This window comes from Dasypus novemcinctus, chromosome 20 (assembly GCF_030445035.2).
Source record: "Dasypus novemcinctus isolate mDasNov1 chromosome 20, mDasNov1.1.hap2, whole genome shotgun sequence".
Classification (NCBI taxonomy): domain Eukaryota; kingdom Metazoa; phylum Chordata; class Mammalia; order Cingulata; family Dasypodidae; genus Dasypus; species Dasypus novemcinctus.
This window is the reverse complement of record NC_080692.1, coordinates 6,592,648-6,615,887: the sequence shown is the minus strand read 5'-3', so window position 1 is coordinate 6,615,887 and position 23,240 is coordinate 6,592,648. Positions and strand designations below refer to the sequence as shown.

General features: G+C 43.7%; 1 protein-coding gene across 10 annotated transcripts in view; it reads right to left on the bottom strand.

The window, feature by feature from the left end:
- Positions 1-23,240, bottom strand: part of BEND7 (BEN domain containing 7) — a 133,639-nt gene that overhangs the window by 97,058 nt on the left and 13,341 nt on the right. For all 10 annotated transcript variants that reach the window (XM_058282385.2, XM_058282386.2, XM_058282388.2 and 7 more), the window contains exons 3-5: positions 8,644-8,946; positions 6,043-6,165; positions 2,281-2,546 (exon numbers count right to left, since the gene is read on the bottom strand). In XM_058282385.2, coding sequence (XP_058138368.1) covers positions 2,281-2,546; positions 6,043-6,165; positions 8,644-8,946 — 692 coding nt within the window. The remainder of the gene's footprint in view (positions 1-2,280; positions 2,547-6,042; positions 6,166-8,643; positions 8,947-23,240) is intronic.

The following is a 23,240-nucleotide window of genomic DNA, read 5'->3' as shown; positions in this document are numbered from 1 at the left end:
CCCTTGCACAGACCTCGGCTGGTTGGGACTGCTCTCCTCCTGGCCTCTTGTTTTGACTCGAGCACCTCGCTCCAGCAATCCGTCCTCCTCGCCGCTGTTCCAGCCGCCATTCCGAAACGCAGACACGATGAGCCCCTGCCTGAAGCCCGCAGTGATTCCCTAGTGCCCACGAGGAAAAGGTCCTAGGCCTGCCACGCTGCTAAGGCTTTGCTCTCCATCCCCATCCCACGTTTCCACCGCCATCTGCTGCCCGTCCTATTCGGACTGGACCGCTTGCCCAAGCCCACAGCTTTGACCAACTCCTCCTAGTCCAGGTACGTTCCAGAGCCCTTCTTCACGACACAATTCCTATCATCTTGTATTTTCTGTAACCCGCTTTATAGAATACTTCCTGTAAGATTATTACGTATTTTCTGTTTTCCCCTCTAGGCTTTTAAAAGCTCATGGCTAAGAAATAACAGAAGACTGAAGTTTGGATGTGACTTCCTCATCACCTCGGGGAGTCGGTCCCCCACCCCCAAGGGCCCGAGCAGGCCCGCCCCACTCAAGCAGCGAGTGCCATCCACAGGCAGGACTGCCTCACCCTGGGGGGTCTCTGGGTGCGGCCAGCATTTCTGCTGGATGAATGAACCAATGGTAATATCTGCTGGATAATGTAAAGATACATCCAAGTATATATTTTTTATTTGCTGTAGGAGCATGTTATTCTTCAATCAAAGACAGTCAGTACCTAATTGAGTTTTCATGGACAGTTCCGAATGTGCTTTCTCAAATTTAATAGTTCTTGTTAGCAAAAATAATCATGACTAAAATTTGGATAGTATATAAATAAAATGATCATGCGATACTAGTAAAGGGAATAAAATTCTATCCTAGTCTATTTCACAAATGCACATAAGGTCAATATCAGATCTTGCTCAGTTTCTCTCTTAAGTGCTTGCAGCTCAAAAATAAAAAAATAGAGAGGTGATTCATTATCAGTAGAACAATCCACTTAGGAATGGTTTATATTCAGATTATTGCTCCTGATATCAATACATCAATACCTTTCTGAAATTCAAGGAAAATCTCAAGGTAGGAGAAAATTACTTAGGACAGAATGTACTCTGTGTTGTAGAATAATTTCCCTTTGCTTCCAAATACATCATCTATGTGGGATTGCAACCAGTGCCTTAATTTCAAATAACATGACATAATGATTCTTAAATTATTTTGTTTTGGTCTAGAAGAACTTCTTACCAATAGTAGCAAAGGTTCATAAATTAAAAATACCTTTTTAACACTAAGGATTGGGTAAAAGTTCAAATGATTTTTCTAGTCTATAAAAGTCACAAGATGATTATTTTTGTTGCCTCCCTCTATTAAAGACCCAATGTGGATACATGTTAGCAAACTGTCTTTCTATAATTTAGAACAGAACAACAGCAATTTATTTCTTATTTAAAGTTTAAAAGGTAGGGCCAAACTCCAATCCTATATAGCCCCGTGGGAGTTCTCGGCAGGATTCTCGTCCTATGCAATCCGATAATAATAGATCACTCACTCTTGTTTATTTTAAGAACTCTCCCAACAAGTTGGGGGTTCACACATAAATGTACCTAAGGATACTGTAGATTTAGCATGCAATTGCACATAGGGAACTTTATTAAGAAAAGTAGCTTACAGTCATAGGACTATGAAATAACCAGTTGGATGGTGATCTAAGATGCCATCCAACATCTCTGACAGCAACAAGAATCTAGCCATGATATTAAAATAGAAAAACCTCTGCAGGGTGTTACCCTATCATTACACAGAGTAAACGGCATGGCACTGCCAACTAATTAGCAGTGTAGCTCGCATCTACAGTATAGAATTAGCACGACTGCTCCTTTTTTATTATTAGTTTGTGTTTCTAGAAAAGTGTGACCTTATTGGGATGGTCCTGCTCATTTAAGCTCATCTCCAAAGGATTTAATTATGTTCTTTTAGTTCTCTACACCGAGGAAAATGAAAACTGCCACTTCCAAATAAAAAAATGTTAAAGAAATTCGTCAGCAGTTGATTTACGTCCTCGCTGTCTTCCTTCGGAGATAAAGAATAGAAACATGTCTACATAAATAAGGCATAAAATTTTAAGATAAGAAAATTACAGGCTGGGAAATTACTAATAGTCTCCCTGATGCCAGCCACCATATCCCACTATTCTGCAGGTCCTTTAGCGTCCTCGGTCAGAATTGGTCAAGGGGTAAAATGCATTAATACTGTGATATTCCTGAAAGTCACAAAATGCCCACTTACATCTGAGGATGGTGACTCAAGGACTATGCCGAAGCCCGAGGCGCGGTTCTCCGCAGCGCGGCCAGGCTCCGCGGCGTGGAGGGCAGGCTGCGCGGAGGCCGCCGCCGGCTTCTTGTCCGTTTCTAGCGCGCTGGGCTTCTGCTTCACGGCAAGAGGCTCGGCCGCCTTTGGGGGCACCTTTTTCTTTTTATTTCTCTTGCGTGAGACTGCAGTTCGCTGGGAGCACATAAGGGAAATTGGGGGTTGTTGTCTGTTTTGGGTTCCAACTGTGAATAAACAAAAACACGGTACAGCCAGCAGTTTCTAACTTAGGGAAACTTTGCACCCATCTACCTACTTCCTCGACAAATTGAAATGGAAAGACGGCACACTCACAAACGACACACCCCGCAAGAACTCTCACACCTGACCAAAGGTTATCAGGAGCGAGCTCTGGGGCGGCCCGGTGATCTAAAGGCAGAAAAACACTCCAGAGAAAACTCTGCTCCAAAACCCGAGGAACAATTACAGAGTGCTGCTACTGCTGGTTCCTCAGGAGGAGGTCACAGGCTGAGGAAACATTTTAGCGTGATTTCATAAATCGTATGACATTTTCACAGGAGAACTCAGGAACTTAAACGGAAGTGTAGGTTCCCACGCCCTCTAGTAAGCCGATTTCAGGAATATTCCAACTGTCATCTGTGTTAAACTGACCAGTTGCTAACAATTTACAGGCGCCAAAATTGACGGAGAGTGAGAAATGGTATCGTGTGGGCAAGACTGGTGCAAAGAAACAGTTTGGAATAATTCTGTAACGGGCACCAGTGAGTATGTACAAAAAGCCTGATTCACTCATCAGGTCCAGAAACGCCTTCATCGCCAAGCAAATATTCTCCACACGTCAACTCTGTCTGTTGCCCTGTGGTCCAGTGGTCCCAGCCCGGGCCACTTCCTCTGAACCTCAGTTCTATGTAGCTGAAAAACAGGAACAATACAGCTCGGTACCAGTCAAGCAAACGAGTAAAATCCAGAAACGGTGTGCGTCTCAATGATGAAAAGTACTATACAAGGGCTAAGTTCTAATAGTGACCCTCTACTTACAGAAACCAAGGATGGTAACTGCAGTTTTCACAAGTGCACTATGAGCAGTAATGTTTGTAAACTATTTAAGTTTACTCTGACGGAAAGTTAATAGGAAAGTACAGCATTATAACTTAAACCCTCGTGTATTACGTGGATTACTAAATACGACCACAGGATATACCTGTTTTTTACAAAAATACACCTATGAACAGAAGCCAGATGAAAACTAAAGGTCTTAAAATGCACATAACTATGGGTTACTTCCTCTTACTTTTATTTCCTATCAGTCTGAAAATAAAGAATATTTACATCTTGAATTTGATATTTTCATCCCCAAACGAAAGCAACCTATAAATAGTATTAGAAACACATTATTTGCACTGCATATGAGCACTGAAAAGTTGAACTACTCATGCTCAGTGGTTCTCAACCTTTGTTCCACATTAGAATCACTCTGGAGCTTAAAAAAAAAAAAAAATCCAGTGCTCAGCCCCATCCCAGACTGACTAAATCAGAATTTCCATAATGGGGCCCACGTATATGCATTTTTAAAAAGCTCCTCAAGTGAATTCTACTGTGCAGTCAGAGGTGAGACCTTCACTCCACTCTGATTTTCACTGAAGGCGAGGTCTACACCCCAGAGTCGAATGGACAATGGCGCAGTGATCAGGCCGGTCTGGGAGTCCAGCCCCGCTAAGCCTCACTCGCCTGCATCAAGTGGGAAAAGGGTCTCGGCGTAAAGAACACAGGGCCTAGCTGAGTTTTCCTTCTCCTTCTGCAAGTCTAGACATAGCCCTCGTCTCTGTATCTAAGATCTTATTCTTTGTCTTTTTCCTAAACTAAAGGTGAAACTTTCTAAAAACAGTTTAAATCTGAGTCTTATAGGCAATAAAGCTTAAGTAAATCTACCTACGCAATACAAAATGTTTAAGTTTTCAGAAAATTAAAGAGGAGTAATTTATTCAGTTTTATCCTTTATGCTATCCTACACTTTGGACTAGTTTACTGCCCTAAGCTGCCAAGGTTCAGAAAAGAAAACATGGTGACAAAGTGGCATTTACTTAATAGACTAAAAAAGATTTCAGTCAGGGATTTAAATGCTTGCAATTTGTAGTTTGCCATTTCAGTAGTAAGGAGCTTAAATTTCAAAATAAATCGTTACAATTTCATGTGCGTATTTTCCTAAGTGCTAACAAATTCTTCCTTTGGAGAAAAGAATCTGTACATAATAAAGTAACCTTTCTCTCTGTGCTCCTATTTAGGAAATGTTAACCTTTGTCAGGTTAATAACAACACACATTGTCATGGGGGGAACAAGGTTGTGTCAAATGCTTGACCTGAGCGAAATGCTCGTTTTCCCTGGGGATAAAACCAAACTCAGGACTTAAAACGGCTGCTCTTCAGAGAGGCTTTTGCTCACCTTTAATGTGATTTTGGATGACTGATACATTGAAGTGTTAAGCTTTTTATATCAAAACCACACGATGTTATTAATATTTTACTAGACTTCACCAAATGCCTCAAACAACAATTTCCAAACAAGGACCTTCCTGAGTTTCAGGACAATGAGACGGCAGGGTGGCCACACTGGGCTGCTTCCCTGCGCGAGGCGAAGCTCAAGGAACAGCATTCCCCCACAAAAGAGATGGCCTGATAAATCGATTATGTCCTGTGCCTGTGACAAAAATAATTTGTTTTTCTCTCCCCTAATTGTGGAGACTAGAAAAGAGAGCTACTGTAATGACGACTTAGACGTGCAGACCTCTCTGAAATGTTCCAGGGTCTTTACAACAACACAAATCAAACCAGTCCAAATCACACTTTACAAGGAACACTTACAGGTGGCATCTCGTTTTATTTTCAGAACAACCCTGTGAGTTAGATATTAATACTCCATTTTCAGAGAAGTCCCACAGCCCTATGAGGAGGAATCGAGACCTTGACTCCAAACTACAAATTCACTGCTCTTCTGTTTTTTTGTCTATCAGTAATGAGGGGGAAAAAATACTCACGTAAATAAAGAGAACAAGAAAAAAAAAAAGAGGTGTTTCTGAGCTGTCAGAAATATAGCTTCTGTGTCCTGAACATTAGAGTGAAAATCCACGAGCAGACCCGAGGGGTTCAGTAGCTCTTGTCGCTTCTGTCCCTAGACCTCTTCTACAGTGGAGCCTGTGCTTCCTAACGGGCGCAGCTGCCACGCATCAAAATGGGTGGCTTTGCGAACGCTGCAGCAAGCCCCTAAAGTGATGGGTGGTCGTCGGGGTGGCTGAGATGCACGCAGTCCCCAAAATGGTACCTCAGGAGGGAAGAAGATGAGCCATCCTCATTTTCAGCCCATGTGAGCCTTCTTATCGAGGCACATCAGGAAAACGAGCTTAAGAACGTCACCCACCTTCATGTATTACTGTTTCAGAATTTAACTACCTGACATGTATGAAACACTAAGAGACTATGGGATGAAGCATATCGAGGTACATAAATGTACGTAAATAAATAGGGTTATTAGCAGTAAAAAAATGGATTGGCTAAAGCTAAAAAATGTGTTGTAGAAAAGCTGAGAAAATGGATACTAGAAAGAGCACAGCAAGTCGCAGGCGAGGTGGGGAGAATCAATAATAAAAACCCAGTAACTATCCCAGCTGAAGATGTCAGATGTGCATCGGAAATCCAAGGACCCGTTCCCAGGCCAGACCTGCGTACCTGTTTGAATCTGCATTAATTTCCTCATGGTCTTGAGCTCTTGGAGAATGGCCTGCAACGTTGACTGGCAGTTACAAGTACAGCAGTTTGATCCAGTTGATGAATTCACCACCGGAAGTTCTCCTAAGCACGAAAGAAAAGAATGATACACTCCAAACCAAAAAATACAGAGTCAAAAAAAAAAAAGAAGGTATCTCAGGATTTTGAAGCATATGCAATTATTAAGACACTGTGCCTAAGGGAAACGCACCTTCTAATCGTCACGACCCACCTGTCGGGGTCTGCCCCTCCCTGTCCTGAGCGGCGCGTGCTGTCTGGCAGGGCAGCGGAGCCCGCCTGGGCACCGGACAAAACGCGCTGCCCCAGCAGGCCTCTCTACTGTCAGGCCCGATCTTTCTGATCTGGTAACAATACCAGAAAAATTCACCACACACTTGCGCTATTTTACACCAAAAAAAACTAGCTCTGAGGACAGCCTTAGAAAAGATTGGTAGTTGTCATAAAAGTTCATATTAAAAATTAAATGAGAGTCTATTAAAAACACTTTCAATATTAAGCATGCTATTTTCAAACTTAAAAACAGTGGACACAAAACTTTAACAATACCCTTGGGGTGTGGGTGCCCAGGCTGGGGAAGTGGGGGGTGGGGGTGGGGGTTGAGCAGCAGGGAGGACACATTGTAACTTGCTGGGTAAGAGGGTGTGGTGTGTTGGTTTTTCTCCACTTAATAAAGAAGATTCTTTACCTTTATCCATTCCCATTTCCTCATTTCCCTCACCTTAGTCTCCTTTTCATTGCTTAAATTTAATCTCTTTTCCTTAATAAACCTGTCCTACTATATTTCCTTATATGTGAAAGAATACGTTTCCATTGTCCTTGGAATGAAGTGGAACATTTAGAAAATTACTCCAACACTGGAGTCCCCTCTGGAGCTGATATCACCCTTACTACTCTAAGATAGACCCATTCAAGAACTGTTAACAGTTACGTTTTCTCACAGGTAAAAGAGGTAAGTTCTAAGGTTTTGTTCCAGCTATATCTTTTATTATACAGTAAACATAATTTAAATTCTGTAATGTGCATTATTTGTGAATATTATGAAAAACTCTTTGCAGTAAAAACATGGAATACTTAAAGATAACAAAACGTTTGGAGTAGCACAATTACTGGAATTCAAAATCATGGTAAATTGAGATTGTTAAAACTTCAAAATTGCAAATGATTCCAATAAAATAACAAAGCAGTCACGGTTATATATACTGCATTTCTATTGAAAACATGCCAGTTATAAACAGAAAAAGATCTATTTTCAAAATGATATGGGGGAATTTATGTTTAGAACTTTTATTAACATTAATAACATTTTCCAAAGTAAATCCACTCTCCTTGCTGTGTGCTGTGTCCTGGAAAACAGAACACATCCAAGATTTACCAGAACGGGATCTAACTTCATACATGCGTAAGGTCTTTTCCTTATTGTTTCTCCACAGCAGCAGAGTCAGGTGGACCTTACGGAATTTTCCTAGTTCACTGATCTAAGCACTATCTTTATCATTTGTGGAGGACAGAGCCAACCCTTTTCAACTTGTTATAAATCACTTTCTAATTTTAAAGAGAACTGAGTTTGTTTTCGTGGAGGAGCCTCTCCTCCAGCCTGGGAGCATGCCAGCATGCGAGCCTGACCCCGGCTTCCGGGGCGCTGAGAGACAGCGGAGCCGCCCGGACGTCTCTGGGGTCCCTGCCTAGACTACCAGCAGAATCACAGTACGGCTTTTCAGGCCTCTGAACTGGTCACTGCAGACTGCGATTAAAAAACAACAACAGAAACAGTTCTGTTTGTCACGATATAGACTGTGAAAGAAAATGGAGAAAAATCTTTAATTTTTCAAGGAAAGTGAAATGCATCTTAAAAGTACATTCTTATTTATTCTTGGTCTCTGTGAAAACTGTAGCTCTGCACATCCCTACATGATTTCTAGAATGAAATCCTATTAGGGCTAGAAGGAGATTTCCTAAGTTTTCAAAGAAGTTTGCCGCTTGATTTTTTTCCTAACAGTCATTTAAATTAAGGAAATTTTACTGTAAAGGAATAATTTCCAACCCCAATGAAGCAAGTTATAGAACAGGGCTGAGGGGTTCGGGGGCTGGATGTGGGTCCCAGGATGCCGGGCACAGTCTGCCCTGGAGCCGGCTGTGACCCGTGGCACTGAGGGCAAGTGGAGGAGGGAGCAGGAGGATGTACCTACGATGAGACCACGGGACCCGCGCCTCCTCCAGCGGTGAGGGGAGGCCTCGCTGGCCCAGGCACGTCCTCTGTAATGCAGCATCTGTGCCCTGGCGACGACAGCTAGACTTCTTAAAGGACTAAAATCTCTACTAAGAAACCATTACCTCTAATACGGAACCCCGCTCTTCCTGATTCTCAAGTATGGTGTTTTTTTTAACACTCCTCAACTTTTTCCTTTATGTCTTCCCTGTCCTTCAAAATAACTCAGCTGAGGCAGGTGATGGGGGGTGGGGGGCTGTGTTAATATACTGGACCCAAAACACCTTCAGGACAAGCGCCCGTGCGCACCCTCGGAGCGTCTGCTGCAGCCATACCGTTGGCACTCCCGGCGGTGTGGGGCTGACTCTGGAAGGTTCTAGAGCGGGTGCCATACTGCCCCGAGAACTGCCCGCCTTGGGGGGCTAGCTCATTCCAGGCACCTCCTGAAGAGGGGCGGAGGCTCGGCGGGGCCTCCACCGAGGAGTTTACACGCTGAGGCCAGAGCAAATCCAAATCGTGGGGCTCTTCTTTTAACTTCTCTCCTTCCTTGCCAACACGCTGGTATATCCTCCCCGCGCTGTCGTTCAGTAATCTTCTCATTCCTGTAATTTGTTTTTTAATTTCCATGCTTTCATCTCCTAATGAAAACAGAGCCAGAGTTATCACCGTAAATTAGTCAAAGAGGAGACAACCCACTACACAAAACCCCCTTCCTGGGAAGAGGGAAAGAGCCCTGATTCCAGGCACATGCTTCCAGAAACTTAAGCAATCCGTGAAAAACCAGGCAGGAAAACGGGCTGTGGCTGGGAACTGATCACAGCACGACAGTCCTGGGGCGCGTCTCCTTGACTCTCTGGTCCAGATCGCTCATGATAAAGAGGTTGTCCACCCGTCTCTCTCCTGGGACGAACTTAAATTCCCCCTTGGAGGCATGGTCTGCGAGAGGGTGACAGAAGACGAGAGAGGAGGCCTGGCTCCTGGCGGAAACCTCTGCGCTTCCCCAGGGGTGGAGGCCTGGGCCGGGCAGCCCCTGGCGACTCGCCCAAACAACTAAAGGAGCATGCACCCCAGGGGCGCAGGCCCGTGGGGACCCCGCCTTCGAGGGCCAGCCTGCGGGCTGGGAGGGCTGGCACAGGGGCTCCGCTCCCCCCTGCCCGCCCACCAGGCTCCACGTGGACAGCTCTGAACTGGGTGAAAAGCTAAGGGTCTGCTCCCCAATGCCACCGTTCCCACGCCCACTTCCTGTTTCAAAGATTCTTCCCCCACCCCGGGGGGGGGGGGTTTTTTTACTAAAGTATCTCTGCACTGCCCTGGGGGCGCTTAACATATCAGGGATGACTGTGAGATAGTACAAATATAAAATACTCCCCATAAATAATATTAAAGGATGCTGGTATCTATTAGGAGTGAATGCAAGCATTTCTCTCCTTAAATTGTTCATCAGCCAGTATCTTCATAAAGATGAAGAGAACTGAATTTTTTCTTTAATCTGGGTATAAAAAAAGTCATATACACACTTATGCAATTACTAAACTAAATGTTTGGAATTTATACTATGAGAAAAAGAGAAGGCCAACAGAAAACAGCTACAAAATATATAGTTCTTGCAAATAAGTAAAGCACATTTAATATAATGCTGTTTTAATGCACTTAGCATCATTTAAATCTGACTTCTCTGCAGGACTGGTAACTGCACAATAAACCTTGGTGTTTTGTACAGTCAAGTTAGATATTTCACACATTAATACATATATACTTCTCAATATAAGGAAACTTTTACACACTATTTTGAATTGTGTATTTTCAGTATTTTAAGTGGCAATAAACATATTAACTTTTTAAAAAATATTTGACATGGGTGGACACAAATAAAGATTTCCAACTTTACAATATTTCTATGTATTGGCCTATGCTTGATATTTTAATTTGCAGTATAACTTTTTACTTCATGAGGCTGGAACAGAACTGTTTTGGGGAGCCAGAAGAAAGCCATGCCCCTCTCTCCCTAGCCCCGAGGAATGGCAGAAGAAATCACTCTCATGCAGGGGCTTCAGAAAAGCAGTGCTGGGAGTTCCCGCTTAATTGGTTCAGAGCTTCTGCTTGGGGTGGCAGAGAAGTTTCTAAAATGGATGGTGGTGATGGTCGCCCAGCACTGTGAGGGCAGCTGACACCACTGAACTGCATATTTGAATGTGGTTAAGAGGGAAAATTTTAGGTTGTAATAGAATGAAAATTGAAAAACCACTGAGTTGGTCCTTGAGTGACCAACCCCTCGTGTAAACTACGCACTGTAGTTGATACTACAATAATGCCAGCAATAGTCTCTCATCTTTTGTAACAAAGGTACCACACTAATGCAAAGTGTTAATAGAAGGGAAGACTATTGGTGGGGGAGTATACAGGAATTCTGTACTTTCTGCATGATTTTTCTGTAAACCTATAACTTCTCTAATAAAATTATAAAAAATACCTGTGAAAATTACAATATAGTAACGATAAATGATATTTCAGATTTTATGAGAATGAGAAAGCACAATTTAAATAATGTCGAGTGAGGAAAATTGACAACTTCCTCTAGATGTCCATGAAACAAGGTATGTATGGAAGAGCTCCCAGAGGAAAGCCAAAAGATAAGTCTACAGGCAAACGCGCTGTTAAATCAGCATCCAGACAGCACTCACGGGCTGCTCAGCAGCACAGTGCGGGCGAGGCCTGCACCCTGAATCCTCAGGGCTGAGGCTGGTTTTGCCTGCAGCCTGGTCTGCTGGGGGTGAGCTGGCCGCTGCCACGCCCTTCCTCCTGTCCCTGAGAAGAGCCCAGCTGGGCTGAGGTCAGTGCCAGAGTCGCAGGAAAACGGATACAGCTCTCTTCACAGACTCCACCTCCTCTACAAGACAGTGCTGTCTTTAGGAAGAAGAAAAAAGTGACAAGGATTCTGGAACTTTCTAAGAGCAACTCTGCTTTGCCATGGCTTTAGTTGCATAGTTCTAGAACTGAAGCCTATGAAAATGACAATACTACTGAAAATACAACTTGCATTTTACTTTATATTTTCACGCTGAGGACCAGAATCCGAAGCTGCAGGTGAAGATAAGGACAAGGAAAGCATAAGGGGCTACCCCTACAATGTGTGCAAATACTTCTTCCAGACAACAAAACGAGCAAGTCTCAACTCAAACACACAGCAGCACAATCACAATCAAGAGCTGGGGACGGAGGAGGAGGCGTCGACCGTGCTGTAAGGGGCATGGCAGAAGGCCAAAGGCCAGCCAGACGACGTCGCAGGAGCACCCACGGCCCGGTGGCCTGCGCGTGCCCGGGAAGGGGCGGGTGGCAGAGAGCTGCAGCAGGCTGGGAGGTGGTGAGGAGGCTGCAGCACGGGTGACAGGGAGCACTGCTTGGAGGAGCAGTATGGGCTCTCCTGGAGGACGCCCACTTTGGCACATGGTCTCTGGGTTCACTGCATGCCCTTCCTCTAATCAGAGAAGTAGGAGGCAGCTGTGCAGCCCTCCATGGAAATTCTGCCTGGGAGGAAGGGGTCCTATGGCTCAGCTCTGTAGGCAGGGAATGACAGCCTTTGGCCGAGAAAAGTGAAGAGGCTTCTTGCACGTTGGGACAGTTGGAGCAGAAGGTCAAAGACGAGGCCTGGAGTCCTATGTAGGGACAACAAGAAGGCTATGTCCACCTGCATAAACCAAGATGCAATGGGTGCTGAAAGGAGACACACAGGTGAGCCGGGGGGCTTCAGGTGATAGGGTGGCACCATGGAAAGGCCTGGTGGTATTCCCGAGACCTGGACTCGCTTCCTAACTGCACTAACTTGCTGTGTGAGATGAGATGCCAAATACTTCCAGACCTCCGTTTCCAACATCACGGAATGAGCCTCTGCAGCAGCCTGTGGCTACGCATAACCCCGGAGGTACACAGGTCTCACTACGTCTCATGTGTCTTTCTCAGCAAAGGAGGCTTATTATGTCTTGCACAGAGCCCAAATCCTTAGGTTAAAAGAACATGGTAGGGGGTTCTTAATGCTGGAGTTTGATAGTAAAGTCTTAAGCTGGGGCCCCGGGAAGTCAGCTCACAGAGGAAAGAGAAGCCAGCCCCAGGAAGAGAGGAACCCTGAGCCCAGGAAGAAGCAAGCTCTAGGAAGAGAGGAACCCTGAGCCCAGGAAGAAGCAAGCCCTGGGAAGAGAGGAACCCTGAACCCAGAGAGAAGCAAGAGCCTGGAAGAGAGGAGCCCAGGGAGCCTGAGCCCTCGCAGACGTCAGCAGCCGTCTTGCTCCAACACGTGGAAACAGACTTTGGTGAGGGAAGTAACTTGTGCTTTATGGCCTGGTATCTGTAAGCTCCTACCCCAGATAAATACCCTTTATAAAAACAAAACAAAACAAAAACATGGTGTAAGAGATTGAGACTTGATGCATTAGTTGACCTCGATTTGTCTTTTCAGCTCTGATTAGTCAGTGTCTTCTCCATATATAAATACCAAGAAAAGGAAGCTCTCAGGAGCAATGAGTTACCGTGAGAAATATGATTCTATCAAGAAACCTGAATCCTTTTCCTGATTACCATCTAAGCTTTTCTATGTCTTCACTTTACACTCAACTCCAAGATGCTGAATCTTTTTAGGAAAAACAAACAACAGAAATCTTAGTAAAAGGGGTTCGTGCCATGAGGCTGCCTTATAGGTAAAACCTTAACTAGATCGTTTCGAGAGTTTTCTCTAATCTATACCCATGGACAAAGTCTGAATCAGACTGCAGGCAGAACCCTGCCCTTCACTAAACTGTAAGACTCTACCATGCCCCTTCTTTTTACACAAAGAATTTACATAATACATAGCCTGGCACGATATGGCGAGTACGAGCAAAACCCAGAAGCCATCGTACATGATCTCCCGTAATCTGGTGGAGTGAGGGACTGATTATTCACTGTGGGGTGACAAAAGAAAAAGGATAACACATAAACATAGAGAAGTTATGTTACCTCTGTGAGTCGGTCTATACATGCCTTCCTGTTATGAAGCACATAAACATACAGAGCTCATGTGTAAACACTGTGTGTCCATCTACACATGCCTTCTTACTATTAAAGAACAGTCACCATAACTTTGCCCTACAAATGGTAGGCATTCCATACACCTTTCTAAAAAATGAAAGAAATCGTTTACCGAAAACAGAATGAAGTCCAGTAAAATCAAATGCAATACTAAAATTATAAATAAAAAATATACTAATAGGATGGGGTAAGAAAGTAGCAGAAATAATATATTCAACAAACATTTCTCAAGCACCTCCTAGGCTACAGAGATCACAACGATCATCTGGCACAAACTGAAAGGCACCCGACCCCACCAAATCTCTCATCCTCTTTTACCCAAAACCCCTTGTATTGATTTATTGCTCTGAAAAAGTGGTCCTGACTTTTCCCAGACCATTGACCCCTATGTCTTTTACCTGTGTGCCCTAGAAATCCAGTGAGCAAATTTCCTTAGCATTTGCAGATGACTCTTTCTGTTTCAGTGCCAGAGCTAAAGCCTGGCTCTTCCCTGAGCACACTGCTTTTCTTTTCTCTCTCTCTTTTTTTAAAATCAGAGCAGTTGCAGGTTTTCAGAAAAGCCATGCAGAAAGTAGAGCGTTCCCATGTACCCCCCCACCACCAATAGTTTTCCCTTCTACTAACACTTTGCATTGTTACAAATGATGAGAGAATATTATTGGCATCACTGTAGCATTAACTATAGTGCACAGTTTACATTAGGGGTCGGTCACTCAATGACCAATTCAGTGGTTTTTCAATTTTTACTCAGGTAACGTCTATTACAACCTAAAATTTTCCCTCTTAACCACATTCAAATATGCAGTTCAGTGGTGTTAGCGGCCTCACAGTGCTGGGCGACCATCACCACCATCCATTTTAGAAACTTCTCTGTCACCCCAAGCAGAAGCGCTGAACCAATTAAGCGGGAACTCCCAGCACTGCTTTTCTGAAGCCCCTGCATGAAAGTGATTCCTTCTGCCATCCCATGGGGCTAGGGAGAGAGGAACTTGTCTTTCTTCTGGCTCCCCAACACTTCTCTTCCAGCCTCAGGAGGAAGTTCCCTGTTGTCCGAGGTGGCTGCCACAGAGCTGTGCTGTCCTAACTGGCTGTGGGCTGGGGAAGGAGAAAAATCAGTTCAAGGTAAGTCCAAGGTTTCCAGATGGAGTGACTGAATGGGTACTGATATCGTTACGAGAATTAGAAAAAAGAAGGCTGCAGGGGAAGTGCGGGTGCCTAGTTTTGATGAAGAAAACCTTAGAGTAAGCAGCCCATAGGAAACCCAGCTGCAGGGAGTGGGGCAGCAGCTCCCCCTGGACCGAGCAAGCCCGATGGCCACCAACAACTAGCAGGAGAGGGGCACCTTGGGCAGAGACACCGAACTTCCTGTTTATCTAGCAGGTTGACAGGACCAAAAGTCATTCAAATGTTAGAAGAGACGGGACGCTCATTAGTGGCCAGGCTGCCAAAATGGGTCAAAACTGTCTTGGGAGTGGATGTGGCTCAAGCAGCTGAACGCCTGCTTCCCACATGGGAGGTCCCGGGTTTGGTTCCCGGTGCTTCCTAAAAACAACAAAAAAACAAACAACAAGCAAACAAATGAAAAAATCAACTCAAGGGAGCCAGTGTGGCTCAGTGGTTCAATTCCTAGCCCTGGTACCTCAAAAACAACAACAAAAAAAATCTGCCCTTACCCTCAATCCCTGCGGCCCCGACCCTGAATCATTTCTGATGCCTCGTCCTCCCTCCCCCGATGTCAGACCCATCAGCCAGGGTGCCGTGCTCGAACTCATCCTACCACAATGGCAGGTAGAACTGAGGTCTAATTCTTCCCCTAGACGCAATACTGGGCGGTCTTTTATTACAGCATCATGTCCAGGCTTGTCCCTCTGTTTTAGACAAGGTATTGAGAAACTTAAGGGGATAAAGAAAAAGTCAATCAAAAGATGAAAGGAACAAGGGGAGGTCAAAGGAGTTGCTTGTTTCACTAAGAAATAACGGACTACTGAGTGACAGTAACCTTCAAGTCTACTACAGTTTGTTCTAAGTAGGAAACTGTTCTTTACCAACGAGAAAAAAAGGATTGAAAATGGAGTTCCAGACTGGAGGTGGGCAGCACAAAGCTTTAAAGAGCTCTCCCTCCCAGTTCATACATACTGGAAACAGGGTGCCAATGTGCAGAAGCAACAGTAAGAGGAAGGGGTGATCATGAGAGTGCTTTACAACAAGATGACGCAACAAAAAGAAACACAGATTCCCAGTGCCAGTGGTAAGAATAGAAGCCGTCACAGAAGAACACACAGCAAGTGGACACAGAGAGCAGACAACTGGGGGGGGGGAGGGGAGGAAGGGAAGAGAAATAAAAAAATTAAAAAAAAAAAAAAGAGTGCTTTAAAACTTCTTGCATTTCTCCAGGACCAACATGTTAAAAGAAACAGAAAAAAAATTCATATTTAGTGAGAAACACTAAGGTGACCAGGATTATAATAAATGGTCCAAATATCTCTTCTCAAAGATGAGAGAAGTTTGGCAGGAAGCCATACTGTAGGAAAGACTGAAGGACAGCCAGTCGCTGACAGCAGTGAGAGAAAGGCAGGGAAGAGGGGAGAGTGCTTCCTGCTCACTGCGCAGCTCTTTCCACTGCAAACCTCAGCAGATGAGCCTAAAGGAAAAAGAATTCCAAGCAGGCTCCAGAGGCCGGTCCACGGACAGCGGCTCCCAAGGTGCTGCCTGGCTGCCCACAGGGAGACGGCCATGTGAGCAAGGGGCACAAGGGCAGACTTGGCACGCACTGGCCAGGAAAGCGTCAAACGACAGGACAGGGCCCTTTTTGCAAGTGAAATCCTAAGTAGAGCCCCAATAAATAAAGAAGAGGAAAGCGCTGTTGAAGAGAGTATGCCAGAGCCCAGATTCCGGAAACAGCCCCTGGAGTACCTTCAAGAATTCCAAGGGCTCCACACAACATAGCCCGAATGCCACCGCAAGGGGAAGGCAAGAAGATGGTTGAATCAAAAGCTATGGCACGGGTGATATTGAATATATAAGGCTGTTTTTATAAAACATAAATACAAATAAACTAGAGAGACAGAAACAGAGTAGCAGTTAGGCTGGGAGGGGAAGCATAGAGAGATTAAGAGGTGATGAGTTTTTGTTGTTTGTTCTTTGTTGATTATTACTGGAATAAGGAAATTGTTCTAAAAGTGATCGAAGTGATGAATGCACAACTGTGTGATTATACCACTTATTGTATACTTTGGATGGATTTATGCTTTATTAATATGTATCAATAAAATTTATTTAAGGAAAAAACTATGGTAAGGTTGTCTAGACTGAAAATGTATTGCCACATATTTTGAGGTTCTTGTTACACTGAAAATTATAGGTGAGAAGTAGTTGAGCAGCCCACTGGATACATGACATTTCCATTTGAAGGACAACTAAATTTCTTTTCAATCTATTTAGATAACATCAGTAAATATTTATTGTATTACTACTAAATAAGAGACACTGTGTGACTAAAGAAAGAAATATGAGATAGTCTCTTCTCTTCCGGAGTTTATAGGCTAGCATGGGAGACCCAAGGGGTACACACGCAATTCTAAGAACACCCTCTTCTAAAGGATGGGTGGAAATGCTTAGCCAGGGAGCTCAGTGCAGCAGGTGGGAGGTAGGAGCTCCTGTGACACCAGGTCAGTCCCTGAAAGGGACTTGCCATGCAGCTGGAAATTAGACCTTCCTAGCAAAAAGGGTAAAGAGGACTTGAGACAGGACTTCAGGGTCCAGGGAGCAAAGAAATGCTAGGAAAAGAAGGGACAGCAAAGGGCTACCATGCTGCTGCTCACGCCTTTCCCACAAGGAACACCTGAAGACCAGAGAGAATGAAATACCTCTGAGAAGTCTGGAGGCAAGTCTTAAGAAAGGAATGAAGAGCAAACAATTTTCTTCGATGTCATTATGTTCTCTCCTTAAAAATTAATGCACCTATTATCATGCGTTCTATTTCTGTGTTTAATTTTAAACAAAACCCACTCACCGATCTTGGAATGCAACTGGCACACCAGCAGATGGGCTGCTTCCCCTGGTCCCTGGACCCACCCTGGGGGCCCACAGTCACAGATTTGCCAGTTTAAGATGTCAGTGGAAGAGTGGATTGACCCCGTACAGAAAGCAAAGGGCTGCTGCTTGGGCGCTGGGCTTCTAAATGTAGCCCCCACACGCAGCTCCACTAGGCGTGCATTCAATTATAGCTACCGTGACTGATGGCCAAGAAAGGACCGTATATGATAAATGCTTAGAAAGTGCACAAACAATACACATGTTGAGAATCAGGGAGAGGAGAGATCCTTTTAAACTGGGACGATTATAGCCTGCTTCATGAGCAGGCTAAGACTTGGTTAAAGAAAGAGGGCTAGCATTTCCACCTCCACTTCTGGAGGGAGAAGTGAACGGAAGGAGTAACACTGAACCATGCTTGAGGGCAGAAGAAACAGAGTGGGCAGTGGTGACGAGGCTGGTGTGGCTGAAGTTAAGGCACTGCGGGCAAAGTCCCAGGAGAAGGACCTTGGTCTCGCCCTGATCGAGACGGCAGGATGAGACACTTCACGGCTGTCTGCCACAGAAGCTTTGAACAGCCAGCAAGAACTGGCAGAAACATATTTCTCACAGCTCCAGAAAAACAGTTTAAAGATTGCAGGGCGAGCACCAAATCAGGAAAAGGGCCCCTTCAAAGCAGTAGGCTCTCCAGGTGCTCCAGCCAGCCCACCCCCGAGCAGCTCCAGCAGGGCCAGCCCACACTCCCAGGGCAAATCTCGCCCTGGTTCCTGAGGGAGCAGAGCAACCCTACTGGGAGCGTGTACACCCCGCCCAATCTGTTTGGGGGAGGCCTGAGGGACTCGCCCTTCTGGAACTTGCCCTGGCGGAGGAGGTGGCTCCCGTGCTGGCCTGCAGAACGCTGTGGGGCAGCAGTCAAGTCCTGCTGCCTGTGGCAAGGGACTGCTGGCTGTAGGATGGAGAGTGCAGTGTCCAGACCGGGAGGAGCCTGTTTCCTGGGGAAGAGGGGACAATTGTTATCTATGTACCCAGGGGAATTCTTAGGGCCACAGGTCATGTCTCAGATAAGAGGCATGCTCTGGAATAATCAGGGAGGCCCCTGTACTTTGGCCTGGAGCTATTCTCTAAACTTACTGTATGGAGGAGAGCTCTCCCACAGATCAGTCTTCAAAGCTGAAGAAGGGGCTTCTGGCATTTTGTCATTGTTAGCTCCTGGTATTCAAGGAAAGCTGTATCATAACATTAGGTGGATACAAACTTAAGGAAGAGATGCCTCAGAGTCTAAATTCCAGTGATAACAGACTATATGTCCAGGTTTCAACAAAAGGTCACAAAAAAGGAAGTAATAGCCTAAGTAAAGGATAAGATTGAAGTATTAGAAACCATCAAAGAAGAGGGCCAGACCAAGATTTTTTTTTTAAATGTCTTAAATATGCTCAAAGAGTTCAAGGAAAACATGGACAAAGTTCAAGGAAATCAGGAAAATTATAGATGAACACAAAGAGAATATCAATAGGGAAACAGAAATTAGAAAGAATCCAAAAAGAGCTGAAGACCACAGTAACAAATTAAAAATTCACTAGAGGGCTTCAGCAGTAGAATGGAACCGGCAGAAGAAGGAAAGAGTGAACTTGAAAATAAGACCATTGAAATCATTCAGTCTGAGGAGAGAAGGAGGAAAGAAGGAGGAAGCGGCTGTGGCTCCATCAGTTGGGCTCCCGTCCACCATATGGGAGGCCCTGGGTTCGCGTCCCGGGGCCTCCTTGTGAAGGCAGGCTCGCCCGCACGCCGCGGAGAGCTGCCCCGCCCACAAGCGCTGCGGAGAGCCGACTCAGCAAGGCGACGCAACAAAAAAGGAGACAAGTAAAAACACAGAAGAGAGCGCAGTGAATGGACACAGAGTGCAGACAGCAAGCAAGCTGCAAGGGGGGAGGGAAATAAGTAAATACAGACACACAGAAGAATACAAAAAAAATAAAAAGGAGGAGGAAAGAATGAAGAAAAGTGAACAGAGCTTGAGGAACCTGTGGGGCACCATGGAGTGCACCAACACACACACTGTGGAAGTCCCAGCAGGAGGGGAGAGAAAGGGAAGAGAGACTACTCAAAGAAATAAAAGCTGAAAACGCCCCAAATTTAACAAAGGACATGAATATACACATCCAAGACACTCAAGAACTCCAAACAGGGTAAGTCCAAACCACGCCATGCTATAAGCAAACTGTCGACTGCCAAAGATAAAAGAAAGTCTTAAGAAAGAAGCAACGTGTCACGTACAAGGGAGCTTCAACAAGATTACGTGCCAATTTCTCACCAGAAACCATGGAAGCAAGAAGGCAGCAGGAAGACATATTTAAAGTGGTGAAAGCAAACAAAACTGCCAACTAAGAATTCTGTATCTGGCAAAACTGTCTGTCAAAATTGAGGGAGGCATTAAGACATTCCCAGATGAGCAAACGATGAGAGACTTTGTCACCACTAGACCAGCCCTACAAGAAACGCTAAAGAGAGTTCTGCAGGTTGAACGGGAAGGACACGTAACACTGAATGTAGTCATGTGAAGAAATAAAGGTCTCCAAAAAAGATCATGGCATGGGTAAATAAAAAAAGCAGTACTACTGTGTTTTTTATTTGTAAATCTACTTTTCACTTCCAACAGGATCTAAAAGGCAAATGCATGAAAGGTAATGAGAAATCTATGGTTTTCGACTCTTAATGTATATATATGTACCTTGTGACAACAACTACATAAAGATGGGGAACAGAGGTATACAGGAACACAGACTATGTATGCTACTGAAATTGTTACACTGGTATCAAAGAAAATGAAACTGTTATAGATTTAGGATGTTACATTTAAGCCCCACACTAACCACAAAGAAAATATAAGAAACTATGCAAATTTGTACAGACAGAAAGTAGAATACAGGTTACCAGGAGTAGGAAGCAGGGCAATGGGCAGTTCATGCAAAATGAGTGAAGGGTTTCTGTTTGGAGTGAAGGGAAAGTCCTAGTAACAGCTGGTGGTGAGGGTACAGCGACACTGTGAACGTGATTAATCCCACTGAACTGCATGCTTTGGAGGAATTGGGAAGGGAAGATTTATGCTGTATATATGTTTCTGCAATTACAAAACAAAGAAAGAAAGAGAAGCTAAAGAAATAATGACAATTAAATATAATACATGACTGGATGGGATCTAAGAATAAAGAAGAAAAGCTCAAAAAGGCATTATTGACACATAGGAAAAAATGGGAATATAAAAAAAACTTCATAAACTTCATATCAACATTAAATTTCTTGAACTTGATAAGTGCACTTAAGATGGTTAGAGAAGTGTTCATAGGAAATGGCACCTGGAAGTATTGTGTTCAAAGAGTATGATGTATGTAACCTGCTCCCAAATGTTGGGAGGGAGGGAGGAAAGAAAGAAGATAAAAGGCGGCAAAATGTTACAATTGATGGATTTGGGTCTATGGGGGTGAGGGTATGTTGGAGCTCTCTATATGGCACTTATCTTATTTTTGCAACTATTCTTTAAGTTTGAAATTATTTCAAAATAAAAAGTTAAAAAAAAAAGAGGATGTTGAAGTTTGACTTTATCCTGAAAGTGATAGGAAATCAATGAGAGTTCTTCATAAGAGAGTGATATGACACGACTAGTACTAGCCAACCAGTTCAAGGAATGTTCCTACTTATCTCTCCCCCTGAATATTCTTATACCGTGGAAAATTAATGTCTACTTTATAATACGTATATCATGGCTACCCCACTGATACTCCTTTGATGTTATCACTGGAATTTAGACCCACCATTAAGTGACGAGGTCTGAAATCACCACTCTAAGTAACGTTCAAGAAGAATAATCAAGCCAAAGCGGTAAACTCTCAAATGTACTAAGGAGCCCTTACAAATCTATAAAAAAGATGAATACTATTAATAGAAAAACAGGCAACAGTCCTGAACATGTGATTCACAAGAAATAAATGCTCAATACATATCTTAAATCTCTTAATCTCATTAATTGTTAACATAATGAAAAATAATATGAACTCTTTTGTCAATTAATTTGGCAAAGACAATAGATTCATAATCCCCATTTCTGGTGAAGGTTAAGGTCACTCTCAGGCTATTAATGAGGGGTGGAAGTTGGCAAGTTCACTTACAGGAACTTACCCTAAATAAACAGTCAAACAAGAACCAATGGTATATCTTCAAGGTTATTCACTGCAGCATCTTTTTACCAGTGAAAATGTAGAAATCATCCAAATATTTATCAATAGGGAATTAAACAAGTTATGATGTATCTCTATAGTGAAATCATGGCATTTTATCTTTACATATCTGTAAAAAATGAAAAAGATCCTTATGTAGTCATGTGAGAGGACGTGCAAGATAAACAGTAAACGTCATGAAGTACAGGTTAGTTCATCCACCATCAGGCAATCAAGGCTTCACTCTGCTGGGCTCAGAGAAGGCACTCAATACACGGAGATTCGGTGAGGCAAAAAGCATTTATATAGCATAATTCATTTTCCTTTTTTAGTAAAAAAAAATGTATATATACACACACACATATACTCTACTGTTAACAGTATCTCTAGAAGGTGTGATTAGGAAGGAATCTTTTATGTTTTACTTTATACTTCTTTGTCAAGTGTATAAATTTTAACTTTTAAAATTGTTTTGAAATGAACACATATTACTTTTTTGAAGAAAGAAAGTACTCCATAAGAATTACAATGTTTTCCATGTGGTATTCTAAAGTCGGGTATAATGCAAGGGACAGTGGCAAATTGGGATGTGAAAACATCTTCATAACGTGACCTAACAAGGGTGAGGCTGGCAGGAAGGAGTAAGAGGAGCTAGAGACAACACACACAAAAGTAAGAGAAGAGGGTGCTGGGTGTGCTATGGTTGCAACCCCTGGAATTTCTCTTGAAATTCATTACAAGTCATGTCTTTTTAAAAAAATGGATGTACTGGGGGAACGGCGTTAAAGCTACCACCACTTTGGCAGAGAGTGCCTTCTCTCTGCCAAACACTCTCGCTAGTTAGTCCCGGTGGCAAGCGAAGAGGGAGGAGCTCGGCTGTCCACCCTCAGGCTCCACGGCCCCGGCTCGTCACAGCTCCAGCAGCTAGCTGAAGGCAGGAAGGACTCCAGGCACGAGGCCATCAGGCCCTGTCCAGGACTTGTCATGACACGTGCTGGGTGCTCTCTGAACTAGTTAGTTCCTAACCACCTAGTTACGTTAGCACACGGGAGAAAACAATGAAATCATGACCCCAACTAGCTTTATTATAAAATGAATCCAAATCATTTTATTTTCCCTCAACAATGAGGGACTAATCCTAAAACCATTCCTAAGAGTAGCCTTTGCATAATAATTGTCCTAAGATAAATATATTTTGTTTATAGGACTCCAACTTAATTATGTTGCTTCGAACTAAGAATGAGGCTCAGGTATTTCCTTTTGAATTGGAAACGTGGCTCATATGACTCCTGATAGTTCTACAAAAGCCACAGTCTAGAACTTGAAAACACTGGAAGAATGTAGAAATGTTCATGCTCCTTTAAAACATACAGCAAAAGTATTCAAAGGCTTACAATATACAAACAAAAATAAGAAGATTGTAGATTAAGGCTACTTCCAAATTCCTATAATATTACAATGGAAATCTTACCTTCATTCAATAAAAGATAAAATGTTCATAATTTGCTGTTTGGGAAGAAACAACCCTTTTCAGTATACTTAAAATGATGAACATTTGCCCTACTGTGCAGAAAACTTCTACAAGAACCTCAATAGAGAAAGGTAAATCTCCCCTCCCTACATCATGGATC